The sequence below is a fragment of the Anolis sagrei genome, chromosome 11 (assembly GCF_037176765.1).
Source record: "Anolis sagrei isolate rAnoSag1 chromosome 11, rAnoSag1.mat, whole genome shotgun sequence".
NCBI classification, from domain to species: domain Eukaryota; kingdom Metazoa; phylum Chordata; class Lepidosauria; order Squamata; family Dactyloidae; genus Anolis; species Anolis sagrei.
In genome coordinates this window covers 16284355-16308406 of record NC_090031.1, presented here as the reverse complement: position 1 = coordinate 16308406, position 24052 = coordinate 16284355, and the positions used below count along the sequence as shown (strand labels likewise).

The window sequence follows — 24052 nt, the reverse complement described above, 5'->3', positions numbered from 1 at the left end:
TTGTGGAACGGGGCTTGAAATTAACACTTCTGGGGCTGGGTCCTGAAGCCTTTCCACTCACTTAGAAACCAGCCAATGAAGTGATAAATTCACAGGCACGTTTGGCACTGATCATAGGACAAAATTGTTGGCACCCAGAGTGGGCTGCAAGTAACAACAGTAGAGCTTTCCGGATGTTTCATGTTGGTGAAACATTTTGTGCCATTACACAACACAGAAATTCAGTTTTACAAGGATCAAGCAAAACCTTAGAAGAGATGCCAACACAGACATACCTCGTCATAATGAAACATATATCATGAAAACCTTTTGTTTACATTTTTAGAAATATATGATTTATTGCTTCTTCATCGTGGTCCCTGTGAAATACACACATATATTTCCTGCACATGTGCAGACAGCTTTGAAATCTTCTAGAAATCAATTAGGCACTTTTGGTGGTAGCCCCACCCACTCTCCCCATAGTGTATATAGCCCGCATTTTTAGACCATGCATAATTTATACAGTGTTCCCTCACTACTTCCCAGTTCGCTTATTGCGGACTCGCTGTTTCTCGGGGAGCAGCAAGGGAACACTGTATAGCTGCTCCCTGCTCCTTCCTCGCCAGGCTGGATGCCCAAGTGGCCTCTGAGGCGGGAAGGTGGAAAGGAGGAGGAGGCCGCCGCGAAGTAGGGACACTCCACCAAATCGAGTGGGCGGAGCATCCCTACTTCGCAGATTTTCACTTATCATGGGTGGTTTTGGAACAGAACACCTGTGATAAGTGAGGGAACACTGTACAGCCATTCCATTTTGTCGGAAAATCAGAGATTAACCCAACCCCTCATAAGAGATATAGACACATATATAAATTGTAGTAACAAACCCTGTGGTGACATATCTCATTAAAAATAGATGATTTGTCCGATAATAGACATTTCCAAGATTTTTGCCATTTTTTGTTACGTTCACGCAACACGCTGACACACATTAACAGTTTGGAAAGCTCTGGTCTAGAATCTAATCCAGTGACACAACAGCCTTCACAAGCTGCCATTGTAAACCACCTGGGGACAAAGTCTACATAAGGGAGTGGATGGGGTATAAGTGTCATAACAAAAATGTCGAGATTTCCACATGGAACAAGGCTGGTTGAGCCTCGGGAGGGCTTTGGTATGGACAATCTCTCTCTCTTGGGAAGGAGAGATGTGCTTTCTGTCCTGGTCTCTGATGGAAAGCAAGTACTGACCAAGAGCAGTGTTAATGTCGAGCCCCGTCCAGTTTGGCTTCCGCTTGTCGAGAGCCTTCCCTCATTGTTGCTTTCTCTGTCCAGGTCTTGTATGGTGGAGGAGTCCGGAACCCTGGAGTCGCAGCTGGAAGCAACCAAAGTAGGTCTAGTCCTTCTTCTGGTTAAATTTGGTGGGTGGGATTCGTTTGAGGAGAGCACATCTTGAAGGTTATTTATTTTTTGTGTCAGGAGCAAACCAAACACTTATATTGTATTTTTTTTAAAAAAAACATACACACAAAGTTTGCAAACTTGGCATTCTATTAAATGTCCTTTGACCAAGAGCTGGCCACTTGGAGTGCCTCTAGTGTTGCTATAAGAAGGTCCTCCATTGTGCATGTGGCAGGGCTCAGGCTGCAGTGTAGTCAGTGGTCTGTGGTTTGCTCTTCTCCACACTCGCATGTCATGGAGTCCACTTTGTAGCCCCATTTCTTAAGGTTGGCTCTGCCTCTCGTGGTGCCAGAGCGCAGTCTGCTCAGCGCCTTCCAAGTCGCCCAGTCTTCTGTGTGCCCAGGAGGGAGTCTCTCATTTGGTATCAGCCATTGATTAAGGTTCTGGGTTTTAACCTGCCACTTTTGGACTCTCGTTTGCTGAGGTGTTCCAGCGAATGTCTCTGTAGATCTTTGAAAACTATTTCTTGATTTAAGGCATTGGCATGCTGGCAGATAGCCAAACAGGGGGTGGGCCAGAGATCTCACTACCTTGATCCTTTCACTATTGGTTGCGACTTCCCGGTCGATGTCAGGTAGTGCAATACCGGCTTAACAGTGTAATTTTTCCAGTGGTGTAGGGCGCAGACATCACTGTCTTATTAAGAGCCACATCCACTATTTTAACGTGGGTGGGATGTGTTCCACTCTGGGCATGCATACTCGGCAGCAGAGTAACCAAGCTCAAGGGCAGATGTCTTCACTGTATCTGGTTGTGATCCCCAAGTTGTGCCAGTCAGCTGTCGTATGATAATTGTTTCTAGTGCCCACTTTTTGCTTGATATTCAGGCAGTGCTTCTTGTAGGTCAGAGAACAATCCAGGGTAACTTCCAGGTATTTTTTTGTGCTGCAATGCTCCAGTGGGATTCCTTCCCAGGTCAGCCTCAGAGCTCGAGATGCTTGTCTGTTCTTAAGGTGAAAAGCATCTTGAAGGTGAAGGCAGGGAGAACGCACCTGCGAGGCGGAGGGGATTTGGCATTGTTTCCCTCCCTTTCTTCTAAAGGACGAAGCCAGTGCCTCGGTGCCATGATGAATTAATTGTTTTTTCCCCAAACAGCGCAAGCACCAGGAGATCCGGGCTATGAGGAGCCAGCTGAAGAAAATTGAGGACCTCGGGGCCGCCATGGAGGAGGCGCTCATCCTGGACAACAAGTACACAGAACACAGCACTGTGGGGCTGGCCCAGCAGTGGGACCAGCTGGATCAGCTCGGGATGAGGATGCAGCACAACCTGGAGCAGCAGATACAGGCCAGGTAAGTACGGCCTTTCGCCTGCCTGCCTGCCTGTCTTCAGGGGAGAGCTCAAATAGCACAGAACACCCCAGGTTTTTTCCAAACCCTATTATTATTATTATTATTATTATTATTATTGAGACACAAAAAGATGAGTCCACAGCAAACAACATCACTCTGCTGGCTGTTGTATTGGATCACACGTCAGACACCCCCCAAGTATTATTATTATTATTATTTGCACAAAAACACAGTATGTCACGGCAAACGAGATCTATATGCTGAATTTCGTATCGCAAAATCACAAGTCGAACACTTCCCAAGTGTCTAGGATTGTGTGATGTATTGTTTAATGATGTGTGCAGATCCAAGTCAGGTGGCTTTTGCAGTTGACAGATCGTGATTTTGCCAATGTTTATTGTTTCCAAATGCTGGCTGAGATCTTTTGCCATCATCATTATTATTATTAATGCGCTCACTTTGTTCATCCGGTGAGGCCCTGCTCGCGATTCCACCTGCATCGCAGGTGCGTCTGGTGGGGATGCAAGACACAGGGCCCTTTCTGTGGTGGCCCCCCGACTCTGGAACACCCTCTCCAAAAATCTTAGACAGGCCCCTACATTGGCAGTCTTTAGAAAGAACCTGAAGGCTTGGCTGTTCCGATGTGCCTTTCCAGAGTAGGAAACCTCCAACAAGTCCCAGAAGCACTTTATTAGAAATTAAGATTGCTGGCACACTGCACTTACTTACCCCATAATCCTTACATACCACCTGTCACGTCAGCACTTTTAATCTGTACCCATTACTCTGGCCTGGCCCAATTTTATTGTGTCTTGGTGTATTGTTTTATTGCTTGTTGTTTAATATTGCTTTAACTGTTTTTAATTTGCTTCAGGTTGTGTATTGTTATGTTGTGTTTTGAGGCCTTGGCCTTTGTAAGCCGCATCGAGTCCTTCGGGAGATGCTAGCGGGGTACAAATAATAATAATAATAATAATAATAATAATAATAATAATAATAATAATAAGATGAGTCCATAGCAAACAAGGTCGCTCTGCTGGCTGTTGTATTGGATCACATGTCGGACCCTTCCCAAGTGCCTAAGACTGAGTAATGTATTGGTAAATAAAGCATGCAGATCCCAGTAAGGTGGCCTTTTGCAGCTGACGGCTGGTAATTTTGTCAGTGCCGATTGTGTTTAAGTGCAGGCCAAGGTCTTTATGCACTGCACCCAGTGTGCCAATCATCACTGGGACCATCTTATTATGTTACCTATTATAAACTATAAAAAATATTACCTGCCTCCTCTTATGGCTTGAGGCCGCAAGGAGAGGCAAGCAATAAATTCAAAGTTGGATCCTTCTCTTTGGTAGATTTCTGCTCAAACGTTGAACGTGTTCATAGGCTTTACCAGCAGGCATGGGCAAACTTCAGCCCTCCAGATGTTTTGGACTTCAACTCTCACAATTACTGTTAGGAATTGTGGGAGTTGGTGTCCAAAACACCTGGAGGGCCGGAGGTTGCAAATGAGGACCTTACAAGATGCAGAACAGCTTCTGATCATTATTGAGATAGATTATGGCCTAGTTAGTTTCAATTTAATTCAGTCTTTTGCCAACTTTTTCCAGAAATGGGGGTGAAAATGAACTTTTGGCCACCGGTGTAGCCAAACAAGTCTCACTAAATGCTTTTGCTTCCCTCTAGAAACACAACTGGAGTCACCGAAGAAGCCCTCAAGGAATTCAGCATGATGTTCAAGTAAGTGGTGAATTCAGAAGGGACAGAAGAGAGAGGGAACCAGAGGATCACGGCAATTTCCATCTCTTGCTATCAGATGTAGTGATATTTCCAAGTTGTGTTGTAAATTTCATGCAATACATTCAAGGGTACTTTCTGGGATTATTTTTGCTAAAGGGTTTATTGATGGTCCTTTCAACCGCAGGCACTTCGACAAGGACAAATCCGGCCGCCTGAACCACCAGGAGTTCAAGTCCTGCCTGCGCTCCTTGGGCTACGACTTGCCGATGGTGGAGGAAGGGGAGCCGGACCCTGAGTTTGAGGCCATCTTGGACACCGTGGACCCCAACAGGTACCAAGCCAATATCACCATTGATATTTGCTGTTTCTGAAATGGTCATCTTAGTAAATTATTGGCAAGATGGCCATGGTGGAACTGTTTCTAGTAAGTAAACAATGCATCTTTTGATGTGTAGAATGTTAGCCCTGTTTCTGGGTATATTTGACCCGCCAATTCCCAAAATGGCACTGGCTTTCTTAAGATTCGAGATACAGATAAGGCCCAAATCATCTCATCCAAACGGGCCATGCATTTCCAACGCAGTGTTCTCGAGTTATGTTGCATTCAGGTATATTAGGTGCTGGAGACCCAGAGCTGTGCGTTTCCTTCTTTAACAGGGACGGCCACGTCTCCCTGCAAGAATACATGGCTTTCATGATCAGCCGGGAGACGGAGAACGTGAAATCCAGCGAGGAGATCGAGAGCGCCTTCCGTGCCCTCAGTTCTGAGGGGAAGCCCTACGTGACCAAGGAGGAGCTCTACCAGGTAAGAAGAACGTTCCTTCTTCTCCGTGGTGTCTCTGAAATTTCACATATGGTATTTCTTGTGCCAGCGCAGTCACTTTTGGAATCTTCTAGAAAGCTCTTTGATACAAAATGGCGGTAGCCCCGCCCAGACTCCCCATATAGTATATAGCCAGTGGGAGAGGCTATTACCTCAGTTCTCTTTATCCGCCACTCTCGCAGCAGCTATTATTTATATATTTATTATTAATATTACTTATTATGGACTATTTTATTATTTTATTATTTTATCTCATGCTGTTCCCAATCTGGACTGTCTTTCACTGTCCTGATTATATGATAAGAACATATACACATAGTATAGTCTAAATCTATATAAATAAAAATATAATGTTCGTTTGTGGTATTCACAGAACTCAAAAACCACTGGACAAAGACACCAAATTTATACACAAGACACCTAACAATCCAATGTATGTCCTTCACTCAAAAAAAATTGCTTTTGTCATTTGGGAGTTGTAGTTGCTGGGATTTATAGTTCGCCTACAATCAAAGAGCATTCTGAACCCCACCAACGATGGAATTGAACCAAACTTGGCACACAGTTCTCCCATGACCAACAGAAAATACTGGAAGGGTTTGGTGGGCAGTGTCCTTTGGTTTTGAAGTTGTAGTTCACCTATATCCAAAGATGACTGTGGACTCAAACAATGATGGATCTGGACCAAACTCTACAAGAATACTCAGTATGCCTAAATGTGAACACTGGTGGAGTTTGGGGGAAATATAATCTTGACATCTGGGAGTTATAGTTGCTGGGATTTATAGTTCACCTACAGTTGAAGAGCATTCTGAACCTCACCAATAATAGAATTGGGCAAAACCTCCCACACAGAACCCCAATGTGGGCCACAGCAATGCGTGGCAGGGGACAGGGCTAGTCTATATAAATAAAAATGTAATATTCATTTGTGGGATTAACATAACTCAAAAAGCACTGGGCGAATTGACACCAAATTTGGACCCAAGACACCTATCAGGCCAACGAGTGACCATCACTCATAACAACACAGAAAAACACAGTGGAAGGGACTTAAAAAGCAAAAAAGAAACTTACAATGCATGTGCAGAACCACATATATACACATATACAGAAATATATACACACACAAAGCACATATACAGACTGGGCCACAGCAACGTGTGGCAGGGGATGGCTAGTAAATAAATAAAAGTGAAAATATGTATATGGCTGGGGGGGCTGGCTCCCACTTCCACAAATAGCTATAACTCCCAGTGCTGAGGAGCCACCAATGGCCCTCTCGTCAATGATATTGCAGGTTAAAATGAGCGCCATAAACATGTACAAGAGCCCTGCTAATATCCTCCACAAATCCCGTACTGTCCACCACCCAAGTGAAGGCTTTCAGACAGTAATTGCATGTGTTTCCTCCACCACAGACATCCCAGTGTTTCTCAGGAAAGGACCTGAGGCTGTTAGGAATTGTGGGAGTTGAAGGCCGAAGTTTACCCATGCCTGCTCTATACATCGGTATTTCACCCTCTCACTGCCTTTCTCTCTCCTTCTCTTCTCGTATTTCAGAACCTCTCCCGGGAACAGGCGGACTACTGCATCTCGCACATGAAGCCCTACATGGACAGCAAAGGCAGGGAGCTCCCCTCGGCCTACGACTACATCGAGTTCACGCGCTCGCTCTTCGTGAATTGATCCCTCGTTCTAGAAAGCACCGCTGGAAACCCCCCCAGAATGCGTTCCCTCTCCCTCCCTCCCTCCCGCCTTTCTGCATGCGTCTGTCATGGAGCTAACCAAGCCAATAATAACCCGTGTTGCTTTTCAGATGTAGCCTTTCGATCTGCTTTGAAGCTTTGATCCTTAGTACCTGGAGCAAAAAAAATTAATGATGCAGTGTGTGCACCAATAAATGTTAACTGGTCCAAACAAAACTAGTTTTCCAGGTGCTTCTTGTGTCCAAAGGAACGTTATGGAGAATTGCAGGCCGAGTCCATCTCATAAGGTGGGCATGGGAAAACTTTGGTCTTCCCTCCAGGTGTTTTGGAGGCCACCTCACTTGGTTATAACTGCAATAGTCTTGGACAGGCATGGGCCAACTTCAGACCTCCCACAATTCCTAACAGCCTACCGGCTGAGACAGATTACAAGCCAATTCACAATTCAACCCCTTGCCAAATGATCCCAGAAATGGAGCTAGATATGAACTAGACACGGATCTTGTGGATACAGAAACAATGCCAAGCCTTTTATTGAGTGTTCGTATCAATCTGTCACCTCGTTTGCCAACTGGTCGAGGTGGTTCATTTCGCGGGGACCCTCTTCGGTGAAGTCCGAGCTCAGCTGCCATATCTTAACCGCTCCGTCGCCATCTCCAGCGGCCAGCAGCTGGGCCTGGCGATGGTTGAACTCCAAGCAGTAGACCGGAGCCTGGTCAGAGGTCTGCTGGATGGAAAGCGAGGGTCTCTGGGAGCTCTTCCCAAAGTCAAACAGCTGCAATTCCCCTGAAAAACACAAGCCCCCACTGGTTGGTTGACTTGGTCTCGTTCCACCAACAGCATTGCATCTGGAGGCGAAATGTCAGGACAAACTGCTGCTAGAACATGGCCATACAGCCCAGAAACCACACAACATCCCAGTGATTCTGGCATGAAAGCCTTCGATAGCACAGTCAACCGCATAAACTTTAGTAGCACTAGAATACGGAGGCATCTGTTTTAGGAGTCCACCTTTCCTTGTGGAGCCCCCAGTGGTGCAGTGGGTTAAACCCTTGTGCCAGCAGGACTGAAGACCGACAGGTTGGAGGTTCAAATCCGGGGAGAGTGCAAATGAGCTCCCTCCATCAGCTCCTGCTCCCCATACGGGGACATGAGAGAAGCCTCCCACAAGGATGGTAAAACATCAATACATCCGGGCATCCCCTGGGCAATGTCCTTGCAGACAACCAATTATCTCGCACCAGTAGCGACTTGCAGTTTCTCAAGTCGCTCCTCACACACACACACACACAAAACCTTTCGTAGTTATTGTGCCAAGTCATTTCTCATGGTCTCTTCCAATTGTATGATTTGAACTTACCGGGGCCATACACACCTATGCACAGCCATGGAACACGTTTCCTCTATCTATCTATCTATCTATCTATCTATCTATCTATCTATCTATCTATCTATCTATCTATCTAATGTTCTTTCCTTCTTTCCTTTTTAAGTTTTATTTTTTTTCTTCTAATTTTTACTTTTAAAGTTGGAAGGGACCACAACATCCCATGCATATTAATATAGCCAGCCCACAAGTGCCATTCAACAACAAGAATTATTATTATTATTATTTATTTGAAACACAACAAGATGAGGCCACAGCAGACACCCTGCTGGCTGTTGTACTGGATCACACGTCGGACACTTCCCAAGTGTCTAGGACTGTGTGATGTATCGGCAATAACACTTGCAGATCCAAGTAAGGTGGCCTTCTGCAGCTGGCAGATGGTAATCTTGTCGGCGCCAATTGTGTTTAAGTGCAGGCCAAGGTCTTTAGGCACTGCACCCACCGTGCCGATCACCACTGGGACCACCTTGACTGGCTTGTGCCAGAGTTCGATCTTTAAATCCTCATATCGTGTCAGCTTTTCCAGTTGTTTCTCTTCAATCCTGCTGTCACCTGGCATTGCAACATCGACAATCCATACTTTGTTTTTTAACACGATTGTGAGGTCGGGAGTATTATGCTCCATTATTATTATTATTATTATTATTATTATTATTATTATTATTATAGTAATCTAGGATATTATTATTTATACCCTGCTTATCCTCTCCCATATGTGCAATTTCACAGAGACCACACAGGAGAAGATTAAAATATAATAAATGAAAAATAGAAAAAGAAAGGAATAGAAGTAAGACAGGATTCCTTGCTGAAGTACTAGGATGCCGCAACTGGAGGGAGATGGAGAGCACAGCTAAGCAAACTGGGCAAACGGAGGTAAATGATGAGAGACAAACTAAAAGTTAAGGCAACCAAACCATTTCAAGGATGTACTTGCCTTCCCCGGACGCAGCTGCAAAAACCAAGGGCCGTACCGGAGACCACTTGACGCTGAAAATGTATTTCTTGGACAACTGGAGGGAGACGAGGGGCTGAGCTTGCAGCATGGAGTGCAGGTGGACGTGGCCAGCCGTCCCAGCGCTTAGAAAGAGATTCCTGGGCAGGAGGGGCAAAAGGTTCAGAGTTACCCGGTAGAACTGCGGGAACAATTTGGAGCAAAATGTTTCTCTTGAGAGGGTCGGCAAGAGGGAAGATGGGCCAAGAGAATGGCAGAGGTGACAGACCCGACTTCCCTCTCACCAACCCTCCCGGCCTTACAATCGGGCCACCTTCACTCGTTCCTTACCTGTGGAAAGGTGAGCAGCTCACGCAGTAGACGGGCCCTCCGTGAGAGGAGAAGGCAAACTGTGCCGGGGCCCTGAGCGGGACAGAGCTGCCTTTCTGCAGCAGGGCCACGGCCTCGGTGGCAGTGGAGCACTTCAGCAGGGAACCCCCCTCAGTGCCGACGACAAAGACACTGGGCTCAAAGTGGGAGAAGGAGAGGGAGGTGATGCCCACGGCCGCGTCTCCCCGTGTCTGCTGCGGGAGAGGAAGAACATGAGAACATGCAGAACCTCGCCCATGAAACCCAGAAGGAAGGCCTCCTTGATCTGGTCACCTTCCAATGTCATGTTCGTTTGCGGGATTAACATAACTCAAAATCCACTGGACGAATTGCCACCAAATTAGGACACAAGGTACCTACTTGGACACAAGTGACCCATTACTCAAAAACATGGATTTTGTCATTTGGTATTTATAGTTGCTGGGATTTACAGTTCACCTACAATCAAAGAGCATTCTGAAGCCCACTAACAATGGAATGGAATTAGCACATAGGACTCCCACAACCAATAGAAAATTCTGGAAGTGTTTGGTGGGCATTGACCTTCAGTTTGGGAGTTGTAGTTCACCTACATCCAGTGAGCACTGTGAACTCAAAACAATGATGGTTCTGGGCCAAACTTGGCACGAATACTCCATATGCCCAAATGTGAACACTGATGGAGTTTGGGGAAAATAGACCTTGACATTTGGGAGTTGTAGTTACTGGGATTTATAGTTCACCAACAATCAAAGAACATTCTGAACCCCACCAATGACAGAATTTGGCCAAACCTCTCACACAGAACCCCCACAACCAACATGGTCTTTGCCAACCCTTCTGATACCCCCTCACAACCCCCTCCCAGAGATGCTAACCCCCAGGTTGTGAAATGCTGCCTTAAGGCCATCCAGTCCATCTCCCCTCATCAGGGCAAGAAAACATAATCAAAGCCTCTTGTCAAAGAGCCATCCAGCCATAGATATAGATAGATATAAATTATTCACACACACACATGTATATGATAGATATAATATCATAGATTTGAAAGGGACCCTTAAAGGACAGTGATATGTTGCATGTTCTTGCGTAGGCAAACCAGACAATCTCCACACCAACACTGACAAAGAAACAAGAAAGACAGTTTACCCACGAGCAGAAAGACATTACATACATATTAGAAACCAACACTTTCTCATTACTTTATTTTCCAGATCGCCAGACTGGGCCACGGCAACGCATGGCATGGGACGGCTAGTAATAAATAAAACTTTATTTATATACCGCTGTATCTCCCCGAGGGGGACTCAGGGTGGTTTCCAAGTAACATCACCAAAACATACGGAGTAAACAGCATAACATAAAATTAACACAACAACATAAGCATAACATTATCACAATAAAACATATATATTAAAAATAATCCTGCCTGTTCGGAACAATTAAAAAGGCCTGGCCGAGGCTAGTGCAAACTCAAAATATGAGGGGACCGGGAATTAAGAACAGTGCTATAACAGGCTAACAGGAATAGCAGGTACGGGTCTGTGGCTACTCATTTCCAGGGCCTATTAGAGGGATGACCGGTAGGAAACATAAGGCCATATTCAACAATGTTTGGGGCTGGGCTAGTACTGGTCATTCTCAAAGGCTTGTTGAAAGCACCAGGTCTTCACGCTCTTATGAAAGGAGGGGAGGGATGGGGCCTGCCTTATTTCCTTTGGAAGGGTGTTCCAGAGGCAAGGGGCCACCACCGAGAAGGGCCACCACCGAGAACCTTATTCTTACCCTTACCTTCTTACCTTTACCCTAACTTACCCTTACCCTAACCTTTACCCTTACCCTAACTCTTACCCTTACCCTAACTAATAGATTAACCATTACCTTATCTTAACCTTTACCCTAACCATTACTGGCAATTCTAACTGATTCTAACTGTGGATGAGATGAGGTAAAAGGGTCACAAACACCAGCTTGAAATTCTTACTGCTAATAACTGAGCCTTAAGAAACTGGCTCAACTTCAGAGTGGAGGTGAAGCTGCCAATACACCAAAACCACATGTTAAGAGTGAGGGGTTGATGCCCATTGATTTGGCCCCGAAGCTGGAGGCTCCACACCTCTGGCTTGTCGAAAGCAAGACTGATCAAGCTCTTCTCTGAAGTGTTTCATATTCAAGCCTACCTTCTTCAGTTTTGTGCTCCTGGGTATCTGCTGCAGAACAAAGGCAAAGCCGTCGGTGGGCTTAAGGAAACCCTCTCGGTCCTCTTGCCAGACCAGGATCTTCCCGTCGGTGGAGACGCTCAGGACCCGGAAGGTGTGGCTGTGCTTCGAGTCTTGCAGCCAGGCAACCTGGTGCAGAAACGGGAATTGAACACAATTGTCACATCTTGGGAGCAAGCAGGATAGTATAGTGACAGCAGACATGGGCAAACTTTGGCCCTCCTCAAGGTGTTTTGGACTGCAATTCCCACAATTCCTACCAGTCGGTAGGCTGTTATGGATGGTGGAAGTCCAAAACAACTGGAGGGAGGGAGGGACAAAATTTGCCCATGCCTGATCTACAGGGTTTGAGATCCTGTCACTTAACAGCTCCTACATTCAGATTTGGACAAAAATTGGCACAGACCCCCTTCATTAGCCAACTTAAAAGAATTTTGGGATTTGAACTAAAAAATATACACCCCTTTTGGGCCCAGAGCAAATAAAAAAGGATTAGCAATGGCTATAAGGACTGGCTGTTGCTAGGTGAAGTGGCCCTGTGTGATGTCACTAGGAAAGAAAGGGAGTGAAGCCATTTGGCTGCTGCTAGGTGACATGGGAATGAGGAAAAGAGAGGAAAGAAGAGAAAAAGCTTAACCTTATGCAGTTGATTGGGAGTCAGCTGCATTAAAAATCACTGCTGACTGAAAGGTCATGAGTTCGAAGCCAGCCCGGGTCAGAGTGAGCTCCTGACCATTTGTCTAGCTTGCTGTCAACCTTTGCAGCCCGAAAGACAGTTGCATCTGTCAAGTAGGAAATTTACCGCTTATACAGGGAGGCTAATTTATCTACATTTGGTCCAAATGCAGCTCCCAAACAAGAATCAAGGAAGACTCCTTCAACCAGAGAAGTCAGCCATAGCAGAGCACCTGATGAATCAACCTGGACACAGCATATTATTTGAGAACACAGAAGTGCTGGACCACTCTCACAACCACCATGTCAGACTACACAGAGAAGCCATTGAAATCCACAAGCATGTGGACGATTTCAACAAAGGAGGAAACCATGAAAATGAACAAAATCTGGCTACCAGTATTTAAAAAACTCTAAAATTACATCAGCAAAACAACAGAGAGGAAACAATCTGGGACATCTAATCACTCCCACAAATGATTGCTCCAATCACTGCCAGGCCATCAAATGCTAATCAAGGTGGTCAGTTGAAACATTCACACCTAGCTCCAGCAGACAAGAGTCCTTTGTCCCACCTTGGTCATTCCACAGATATATAAACCCATTTTCCTAGTTCCAACAGACCTCACTTCCTCTGAGCATGCTTGCATAGATGTAGACGAAATGTCAGGAAAGAATGCCTCTAGAACATGGCCATATAGCCCAAAAAAATCCTACAACAACCCAGTGATTCTGGCCATGAAAGTCTTTGATAATACACTAATTTATCTAATTTACGACATCATAAAACTCTCCAGCAGCATGCAAAACAATGGGGAAGTACTCCATCGCTGTCACAAGAGGACAGTGAAGCAACAGCTCCCCTGGTGGCCGGAATTCAAAGTATACCCTCATGAAGCTGGGAGTTAAATAGCATCTGTGTGCCTGTCTATTTATGTTGTGTGTCTATGGCAGTGAATGTTTGCCATGTATATGCGCATTGTGATCCACCCTGAGTCCTCTGCGGGGTGAGAAGGGCGGAATACAAAGCCTGCAAATAAATAAATCTATCTATATAATAAAAGAGAATGTTTGTATGCGGCAGGAGGGAGGAAGGCGGGCGGATGGTGTATGTATGTGGCAGCGTTCTGATTGACTGCCACTGTGGTATAATATGCATATGGTCTCTGATTGGCCAACACTCTAAGGTAGCAGAGAGGGAAAAGGCAACAGCTTGAGGCTGTCAGAAATGGTGATTGGTTGCCACTGTGGTATTATTTGCATATGGTTTCTGATTGGCCAGCCTCAACATTCTAACACTCTCAGTGGCTGAGAAGGAAAAGGAAAGAGCCAGAGGCTGTCAGAAAGGGTGGGAGTTTAAGTCCAAAACACTTTGTGGCCCCCAACAATGACAGAACAAGACCAAACTTGACACACAGACCCACCCCCCCAAGACCCACTCTACATCCTGGGGCAGCTTGAGGGAGGATGGGCTATGGATGATGGGACTTGCAGTACTTTAACTCACTTCCTTAGAGCACTGTGGCCCACACCAATGACGGATCAGGACCAAACTTGGCACACAGAGGCCCAATGGCCCACTTTACAACCTGGTGCCATTTCGGGCAGTATGGGCCACAAAGGATGGGATTTGCAGTACCTTCACCCGATTCACTTCCCACCGAACATTGTAGCCCCTACAAATCACAGACCAGGCGCAAACTTGGCACACAGAGTACTCATGGCCCACTCTACATCCTGAACCAGTTTGGAGGAGGATGGACCATGGCTGATGGGATTTGCAGTACCTTCACTCACTTACTGAAACCACTGCGACCCTCATTCAATGACTGATCAAGACCAAACTTGGCACACAGAGCCCCCATGGCCCACTCTACATCCTGCTGCAGTTTGGAGGAGGGTGGAGCATGGATGATGGGACTTGCAGTACCTTCACTCATTTCCTGAAAACAATGCGACCATCATCCAATGACCAATAAAGACCAAACTTGGCATACAGAACCGCCATTACCCACTTTCTCTAATAACCCGGGCAGCACCAGGTCCCCAACCTAGTAATAACTAAATAGAAGGGAAGGGAAAGAAGGAAGGTATGAGAGAGCCACAAAGAGTGCCTGACCACCATTGCTATGTAGTAGGTCCTCCCAGATCTGGAGAAGGGAGAAAGCCGGCAGACAGTGGCCCCTCTGACACCATGGCAATGTTGTGTGTGTGTGTGTGTGTGTATACCTGATAAACTGGATCTGTGTGCGTGTCGTCCGTCATGCCCGTCCTCCAAAGCAAAGGGTCCTCCACTCTGCCGGTGTCCCACACCAGCACTTCCCCATTGAACAGGCCTCCTGGAAAGGACAAAACAGAGGAAGCTGTGGGAGAGTTGCTGGACGACTCCTGGCCTGCCCCAGCCATTCTTTTCGGCCTAGTCAAAGCAGATATGCTCATGAATGGGGTTAAAATGGAGATCCAACAGGGAACAGCAGAACCACTTGCCTGCTATAAGGGAAGGCTGCCGTGGGTGGAACGCCAAGCACATCACTGCGCTGGGGGTCTCCACCACGAGATCTGGACGCCTGGGGTTCAGAGCTCTTCGGTCAAGATTCCAAGTGCAGACGTAGGACTTTTCCGCACTCCAGTCTCCATCATCCAGTCTGGAATGGGAAAAGTACATCAGGTAGGTTTTGCCTAGAACAGACATGGGCCAACTTTGGCTTTCCCTCCAGGTATTTTGGACTTCAACTCCCACAATTCCTAGAAGCTTATACTATGTATAGCAGAGTAACTTATTAGCAGCAGTGTGACCCACCAGCAGTAGCTCAAAAGGATAGAAAGAACAAAAACACACAGACCAATGTTATCTCTTCCATAGGAGACTTTTCTCTGTAGTAAACTAATATGGTTGCACTATTTACAAGAACAAGGTTTCCATAACACAAAGTTCCTTATACTTTCTTCTTTGCTCCCATGTTGGGTTTCTTTCTCATGCAGATGAACGGCTTCACTCTCAGAGCCTCCTCTCACACCAAAGTTTCACAGGAGCTCCACACAGTAGCTTTACACATGAGGCCTTCAAACTGGAGCTTCCTCTCACCAAAGCTTCTCGCACCAGGCCTTCTCATACTCTGAGGCCTTCTCACAGACTAAGGCCGACCTCATACAGAGGCTTCTCTCACAGACCAAGGCCTACTTAACACAGAGCCTTCTCTCACAGACTAAGGCAGACCTCACACAGAGGCTTCTCTCACAGACTAAGGCCTACTTCATAGAGAGGTTTCTCTCACAGATTAAGGCTGACCTCACACAGAGGCTTCTCTCACAGACTAAGGCCGACCTCACACAGAGGCTTCTCTCACAGACTAAGGTCGACCTCACACAGAGGCTTCTCTCACAGTCTAAGGCCGACCTCACACAGAGCTTTCTCTCACAGTCTAAGGCCAACCTCACACAGAGCTTTCTCTCACAGATTAAGGCCGACCTCACACAGAGGCTTCTCTCACAGATTAAGGCCGACCTCACATAGAGGCTTCTCTCACAGACTAAGGCCGACCTCATACAGAGGCTTCTCTCACAGACTAAGGCCGACCTCACACAGAGCTTTCTCTCACAGACTAAGGCTGACCTCATACAGAGGCTTCTTTCACAGACTAAGGCCGACCTCACACAGAGCTTTCTCTCACAGATTAAGGCCGACCTCACACAGAGGCTTCTCTCACAGACTAAGGCCGACCTCACACAGAGGCTTCTCTCACAGACTAAGGCCGACCTCACACAGAGGTTTCTCTCACAGATTAAGGCCAACCTCACACAGAGGTTTCTCTCACAGACTAAGGCTGACCTCACATAGAGATTACTTTTGCAGACTAAGGCCAACCTCACACAGAGGCTTCTCTCACAGACTACGGCCGACCTCACACAGAGGTTTCTCTCACAGATTTAAGGCCGACCTCACACAGAGGCTTCTCTCACAGACTAAGGCCGACCTCACACAGAGGCTTCTCTCAGACTTAGTCTGACCTCACACAGAGGCTTCTCTCAGAGACTAAGACCGACCTCAAATAGAGGCTTCTCTCACAGACTAAGGCCGACCTCACACAGAGGCTTCTCTCAGACTTAGTCTGACCTCACACAGAGGCTTCTCTCAGAGACTAAGACCGACCTCAAATAGAGGTTTCTCTCACAGACTAAGGCCGACCTCACATAGAGACCTCTCACAGATTAAGGCCAACCTCACACAGAGGCTTCTTTCACAGACTAAGGCCGACCTCACACAGAGGCTTCTCTCACAGAGGCCTACCTCACTCAGAGGCTTCTCTCACAGACTAAGGCCAACCTCACAACATGAGGTCTTCTCATAGACTGAGACCTTTCTCCCACCAAATGCTCTGATTACAGATCCTCCAGGAAACTTGACAACACATCTAACTTCTCGGCAAGAGCTAGGCCTTTGTTCCTCTCTTTTTCAGACTTTCGCCTTTCCTTCACACTTAGTTTGGTCCAACTTCTCCAGAAGTAGAGGAGGGGATATTTTGGCCCTTTAGGGCAACGCACCTTCCATAAGAGCAAGCAATGACCGCTCCGGTGGAGTTCCAGGACACACTGGTCACCTGTAGCTTGCGTTCTTGAGCTTCAGGGTACGATAGGCTGTGCAAGCAAATGACCTGCAAGACAGAAAAACAGTGAAGTTTAGAGTACAGAGAGAGGGAATGATGGAGAGAACCAATAGCTGCAGTTTAAAGGAAGAAAGGAAAAATGCCCATAAGATCACTGGAAAATAAAGTCGTCAACATTAGAGTCTGGACTGTATGTAGCCTGATCCGCACAGTCAATTGACAACAAAGCTCCTCTGCATGGAAGATAGAGCAACAACCACCCCCATGGCCGGAGTCGAGCACAGCCTACAGATGCCGGAGATAGAAAAGATGGGAAGTCTTTACCTCTGTTTATGTATTGTCTGTCCTTGTTAATTGTATAAATCAGAGGTCCTCAAACATTTTAAACAGAGGGCCAGGTCACAGTCCCTCAAACTGTTGGAGGGCCGGATTATAATTTAAATAAAAAATGAATTCCTATGCACACTGTGCATATCTAATTTGTAGTGCAAAGAACACTTAGAAACAATACAATAATTAAAATGAAGAACAATTTTAACAAATATAAACTTATTAGTATTTCAATGGGAAGTGTGGGCCTGCTTTTGGCTGATGACATAGGATTGTTGTTGTGTGCTTTCAAGTCATTTCAGAATTAGGTTGACCCTGAGTGAGGACCGGGTAAATGACCCTGAAGGGCCGTATCTGGCCCCCGGGCCTTAGTTTGAGGACCCCTGGTATAACGGCATTGAATGCTTGCCATATAGGTGTTCTTAATCCGCTCTGAGTCCCCTCAGGGAGATAGAGTGGAATATAAGTAAAGTATATTATGATTATGATTATTACTAATTCTTTATGATTCTTTAATAATAGTAAATTATAAATAGTAATTATAAATAATAATAATTTTTTATAATTTTATAGAGAGTCATAAAAGCAGGCAACGAGGTGAGAAGGATTGGAAGAACAACGGTTCTGGCCCAACTTACCTGTCTGAACGTGTCTCCCCTTACGAACCATCGAGGACTCTAAGATCGTCTGGGGAGGCCCTGTTCTCGGTCCCACCTTCGTCTCAAGTACGTTTGGCGGGGACGAGAGACAGGGCCTTCTCAGAGGTGGCCCGTTGGCTATGGAATACCCTCCCTAGGGAGATTAGATCTGCTCCCTCCCTCTTAACGTTTCGGAGGCAAGTTAAAACATGGCTGTTCAAGCCAGCGTTTACAAATGCAGAGTAACTAATATAGGAAATCGGACAATTTGACAATGGAACTGGATAATGCTTGATAATAATGAGATGCTAATAATGTTTTTATTGCTTTTGTGGTGTTTTATATTGTTTACTGGTTTAATATGTATTACGTTTTTATATGTACTGATTTGTTGGAAACTGCCTTGAGTCGGCGATTGGCTGAGAAAGGCGGTATACAAATACAGTAAAGAAATAAAATAAATAAATACAAAGGCTCCCCGAGAGCCCATAGCTTACCGTTTCGTTCTGATCTGTCCAGTTCACCTCAAAGCCATCAAAGGCATGGCTCTTCCAGTTTTTGTCCAACTCCCTGATCACCACTTCTTCCACCCTCTGCAGGAAGGAGCGCAGGCTGGTATAATCCACCGGCCCTGAGGAGGAAAGGCCTGGCAGCTGGGGCTGGTCGTCGCCTGCGTCGGTCTGGACGCCTGCATCCTGGCAACAGTGGGACTGGGTGACAGCTTCGGATGTGGAGATCACCCCGGTCTGGGTGCTTCTCTGTCGAGAAAAAAAGAGATCACTGTCAATCCAAATTTATTATTTATTTATTTACAACATTTGTATACTACTTTTCTCACCCCGAAGGGGACTCAAAGCAGTTTCCAGATAGGTAATGGCAAAATTCAATGCCAGCACAAACAATTACAATTATACAATTACAGTTAGACATAAATCAAATTAAAATACATCCATAAACAGTAAAACAATAATTAAAACAGTAAAACAGTCTCATCCGTTGAATCGCCGTTCCAGTCATTGTCTTTCCCAAATGCTGCATAGATTTGGGAAGTCAGATCTGGCCACAGTGGTCCACGCTCTTGTTACATCCCGAATAGATTACTGCAACGCACCCTACGTGGGGTTGCCTTTGAAGACTGTTCGGAAACTTTAACTAGTCCAACGGGAGGTAGCCAGATTACTCACCAGAGCGTCATACAGGGAGCATACCACCCCCCTGTTGTGGCTGCCGATCCAGTTCCGAGCACAATTCAAAGTGCTGGTTTTGACCTACAAAACCCTATGTGGTTCCGGCCCAGCGTATCTGTCCGAACGCATCTTCCTCTACGTCCCACCTCGGAATTTAAGATCTTCTGGGGAGGCCCTGCTCTCGGCCCCGCCTTTATCACAAGTGAGATTGGCGGGGATGAGGAGCAGGGCCTTCTCGGTGGTGGCCCCTCACCTGTAGAATTCACTCCCTGAGGAAATTAGATCAGCGACATCCCTCCTTTCATTTGGAAGGAAATTAAAAACATGGATTTGGGACCAGGCGTTTGGGCAATCTGGCAGATAAATAAAGAACAGCGACGACCGATAGGAATGGACAATGTGGAATGAATTTATTGACTCTGAGTTGGCGAACGTTGAGTATAAAATTGGTTTTATTGATTGTGATATATAATTGATTGTTTAAGCTGTTATAACTGTTTTAATTGTTGTTTAGATATGTCTATCTGTATTATTGTGTAGACATCGAATTGTGCCTGTTGTAAGCCGCCCTGAGTCCCCCCTCGGGGGTTGAGAAGGGCGGGGTAGAAATGAGTGAAATAAAATAAATAAATAAATTTGTTTCTACTGCCCAAAGGGCTGGTCCCAAAACCATGTTTTTAATTTTTTTCTAAAAGCCAGGAGGGAGGGAGCGGATCTTACCTCATTTGGGAGAGTGTTCCATAGGCGGGGGGCCATAGCCGAGAAGGCCCTGTCTCTTGTCCCTGCATTTGCGCTGTTGACAGGAGCAAGAGCAGGGCCTCCCTGGATGATCTTAGATTGTGAGGTGGGACATAGGGGTGGATGCGTTTGGACAAATCAGCTTTAGTATAGAGTTTTATAGGTCAAAACCAGCTCTCATTTCCACCAGCGTGGAAATGGGAGGGGAGGGCTTGATTTAGAGTAGGCCTGGACCAAGTTTGGCCCTCCCTCCAGGTGTTTTGGACTTCAACTCCCACAATTCCTAATTTTATTTCTCGTGTCAGGGCAGCTAGTCAATTATATTACATTTCTAACAGAACAAAGCAAACAAACAGACAAAATACAAAATTTGTGAGTTTGGTAGTTGGTCAAATGTCCTTTGACCAGTATCTGGCACTTGGAGTGCTTCCGGTATTGCTGCAAGAAGGTCCTCCATTGTGCATGTGGTAGGGCTCAGGTTGCATTGCAGCAGGTGGTCAGTGGTTTGCTCTTCTCCATACTCGCATGTCGAGGATTCCACTTTGTGTCCCCATTTCTGAAGGTTGGCTCTGCATCTCATGGTGCCAGAGCACAGTCTGTTCAGCGCCCTCCAAGTCGCCCAGTCCTCTGTGTGCCCAGGGGGGAGTCTCTCATTTGGTATCAGCCATTGGTTGAGGTTCTGGGTTTGAGCCTGCCACTTTTGGACTCTCTTTTGCTGAGGTGTTCCAGCGAGTGTCTCTGTAGATCTTAGAAAACTATGTCTGGATTTAAGTCGTTGACGTGCTGGCTGATATCCAAACGGGATGAGCTGGAGATGTCTCTGCCTTGGTCCTTTCACTATTGGCTGCCACTTCCCGGCGGATGTCAGGTGGTGCAATACCGGCTAGACAGTGTAATTTCTCCAGCGGTGTAGGGCGCAGACACCCCGTGATAATGCAGCATGTCTCATTAAGAGCCACATCCACTGTTTTAGTGTGGGATGTCTTCCACACTGGGCATGCATACTCAGCAGCAGAGTAGCACAGCGCAAGGGCAGATGTCTTCACTGTGTCTGGTTGTGATCCCCAGGTTGTGCCAGTCAGCTTTCGTATGATATTGTTTCTAGCACCCACTTTTTGCTTGATGTTCAGGCAGTGCTTCTTGTAGGTAAGAGCACGGTCCAGAGTGACTCCCAGGTATTTGGGTGCGTTGCAATGCTCCAGTGGGATTCCTTCCCAGGTAATCCTCAGAGCTCGGGATGCTTGTCTGTTCTTGAGATGAAAGGCACATGTCTGTGTTTTAGATGAGTTGGGGATCAGCTGGTTTTCCCTGTAATAGGCAGTAAAAGCACCTAGAGCTTCGGAAAGCTTCTGTTCTGCCATCTCAAAGCTCCCTGCTAGAGCGGTGATGGCACGATCATCAGCATAGATGAAACTCTCTGTCCCTTCTGGCAGTGGCTGGTCATTTGTGTAGATGTTGAACATGGATGGAGCAAGCACACTCCCCTGAGGCAAGCCGTTCTTCTGTTTCCGCCATCTGCTTCTCTGGCCCTGGAACTCAACAAAAAAGCTCCTCTTTTGTAGCAGGTTTCCTATGAGCCGGGTGAGGTGGTCGTCCTTTGAGATATTATACATTTTTCTCAGGAGGAGGCGGTGGTTCACAGTATCATAGGCTGCTGACAGGTCTATGAAGACAGCTCCTAATGGCAGGTAGGTTGTTAAATGATGTTTTAGTCATTCTGCGACCCACCTCAAGCCATGAGGAAAGGTGAGCATGAAAAAAAGGCTATTATTATTGTTATTATGTTTTGGACTCCAACTCCCACCATTCCTAACAGCCTACCGGCTGTTAGGAATGGTGGGAGTTGAAGTCCAAAACACCTGGAGGGCCCCAGTTGGCCCAGGCCTGCTTGTAGGCCTCACCTCGTGGCAGCGCGCCCCTTGGTTCCTCCTCCAAGCCGACTCCACGTCAATCCCGCTGGACGCCGAATCCCCGAACATGGCAGCAAGGAGCGCTTCATCCTCCAACTAGGCCCTGGTTGTTATGGAAACCAGAGCCTCCCCGGCGTGGCTACGCCGAAGCCACGCGAGAAGAGGGGAGAAAACATTGACGCCCAAGCGGCCCTCTTGCGTGAGGGCGGAAGTTTCGCTACTAATCGCCGTCCCTTTGCCGCCCTCTTGCGGACACAAGAATATTGCACGCGCCCTGAGATTCCGATCTGCACTCCTTTGCTGCCATCAAGTGGCCGGATAGGGAAACGCGCCCTTAAGCCGCGGAGGCGCCTCTCTGCCGCCCTCCGGTGGACAGAGTGGAAACCGCAGCTCGACATTATATTTCTGAAAATAATTACAAAAATAATGGGATTATTTCGAGGAATATTTATTATTATTATTATTTACATTATTTTTGCATTATTTTGGGGGATATTTTTATTTTGATTTTTTGGCATTATTTTTAGGAATTATTTTGGGGAATATTTTTTATTATTTATTTTTTTTGCATTACTTTCGGTGATTATTTCAGGGAATATTTATTATTATTTACATTATTTTCGGCTACTATTTGGGGGAATATTTTTATTATTATTTTGTTTTTTTGCATTATTTTCGGGGATTATTTCAGGGAATTATTTATTATTATTATGACTTTTTACATTATTTTTGAGGATTATTTCAGGGAATTGTTTATTGATTTTTTACATTATTTTTGAGGATTATTTTGGGGAATATTTATTATTATTATTTTGATTTTTTAGATTATTTTAGGGATTATTTTTGGGGAATATTTTTTATTTTTTGCATTATTTTGGGGGATTGTTTTGGGGAATATTTATTATTATTATTATTATTATTATTATTATTATTATTATTATTATGCATTATTTTCGGGGAATTCTTTTTGCATTATTTTTGGGGATTATTTTGGGGAATATATTATTATTATTATTATTATTATTATTATTATTATTTGCATTGTGTTTTATGGATAGTTCAAGGATATTTTCAATTTCTGGATCTGGCATATTTTTGTAACAGTTAGAAACCATCCTGCATCCCAAGCAAGGGAAAAGGCAGGCTACTAGCACTAAGCCCTGGCAGTGATAGTGTAGGTACACCTAAGTATCTTAATAAAACTACAAATCCAAGGATTCCATAACATCGAGCCATGGCAGGTGAAGTATAGATGCACCCTAAGACCTTATAAAGCTACAATTCCCAGCACTCCATAGAACTGAGCCATATAGGTGCACCCGAGGACCTTATAAAACTACAACTCCCAAAATCCCATAGCATTCAGCCCTGGTAGTTAAAACGTAAATGCACCCCAGGACCTTATAACACTACAACTCCCAAAATCCCATATCACTGAGCCCTGTAGGTAAAGTGTAGGTGAACCCCAGGTCCTTATAACACTACAACTCACCAAATCCCATAGCACTGAGCCCTAACAGTGAAAACGTAAATGCACCCCAGGACCTTATAAAAGTAGAACTTCCAGAATCCCATAGCATTGAGCTCTGTAGCTAAAGTGTAGGTGCATCCCAGGACCTTATAACACTACAATTCCCAAAATCCCATAGCACTGAGCCCTGTAGCTAAAGTGTAGATGCATCTCAGGACCTCATAACATTACAACTCCCCAAATCCCATTGCATTGAGCCCTGGTAGCTAAAGTGTAGGTGAACTCCAAGTCCTTATAAAAACTAAAGCTCTCAAAATTCCAAGACAGTTAAAATGGAGTCAAAATACATTCATTCTACAGAGTAGATGCAACCTATGGCTCTGGCTTCCCACCGAGTGACCTTGGGCAGGTCATTCTCTCTCAGCCTCAGAGGAAAGCAAGGGCTTTCTGAGCCATCATAGTAGTAGTAACAGCAATAGCAGCAGCAATAACAACAACTATAGTTGATGCGGGACACCTGGCCCTTTAAGGCTGCGGTCCTCCCCTTGGCTCTGTTGCTATGTACATGTCCTTCTGCCTAGCAACCG

The 24052-nt window shown here is 45.7% G+C and overlaps 2 protein-coding genes across 10 annotated transcripts in view; one reads left to right on the top strand and one right to left on the bottom strand.

Annotated features, from left to right (window-relative positions):
• Nucleotides 1–7216, top strand: part of SPTAN1 (spectrin alpha, non-erythrocytic 1) — a 122132-nt gene extending 114916 nt beyond the window's left edge. For all 8 annotated transcript variants that reach the window (XM_067471949.1, XM_067471948.1, XM_067471947.1 and 5 more), the window contains 6 exons: nucleotides 1314–1368; nucleotides 2535–2731; nucleotides 4415–4468; nucleotides 4653–4799; nucleotides 5126–5273; nucleotides 6855–7216. In XM_067471949.1, the coding sequence (XP_067328050.1) occupies nucleotides 1314–1368; nucleotides 2535–2731; nucleotides 4415–4468; nucleotides 4653–4799; nucleotides 5126–5273; nucleotides 6855–6980 (727 nt within the window). In that variant the 3' untranslated portion in view covers nucleotides 6981–7216. The remainder of the gene's footprint in view (nucleotides 1–1313; nucleotides 1369–2534; nucleotides 2732–4414; nucleotides 4469–4652; nucleotides 4800–5125; nucleotides 5274–6854) is intronic.
• Nucleotides 7217–7500: 284 nt separating this feature from the next.
• DYNC2I2 (dynein 2 intermediate chain 2) lies at nucleotides 7501–22159 on the bottom strand. Of its 2 annotated transcripts, none has more exons than XM_060757208.2 (9): nucleotides 21986–22159; nucleotides 18657–18917; nucleotides 17130–17239; nucleotides 15075–15232; nucleotides 14817–14926; nucleotides 11874–12041; nucleotides 9676–9905; nucleotides 9328–9485; nucleotides 7501–7786 (listed from the first exon to the last, which is right to left on the bottom strand). In XM_060757208.2, the coding sequence occupies exons 1-9, from the start codon at nucleotides 22061–22063 to the stop codon at nucleotides 7548–7550; spliced, it is 1512 nt and encodes a 503-aa protein (XP_060613191.2). In that variant the 5' UTR covers nucleotides 22064–22159; the 3' UTR covers nucleotides 7501–7547. The 2 variants fall into 2 exon arrangements, with proteins under 2 accessions (XP_060613191.2, XP_060613190.2); XM_060757207.2 differs by having other exon boundaries at nucleotides 9676–9908; nucleotides 21986–22157.
• Between the last annotated feature and the right edge of the window lie 1893 nt (nucleotides 22160–24052).

Coding starts and splice junctions, on each gene's coding strand:
- DYNC2I2 (XM_060757207.2), bottom strand. CDS start 22,063: ATGTTCGGGGATTCGGCGTCCAGCGGGATTGACGTGGAGTCGGCTTGG. Junction 15,233..17,129: donor ATTGCTTGCTCTTATGGAAG/GTGCGTTGCCCT, acceptor TTCCCATTCCAG/ACTGGATGATGGAGACTGGA. Junction 9,486..9,675: donor AGCTGCTCACCTTTCCACAG/GTAAGGAACGAG, acceptor CCTCCTGCCCAG/GAATCTCTTTCTAAGCGCTG.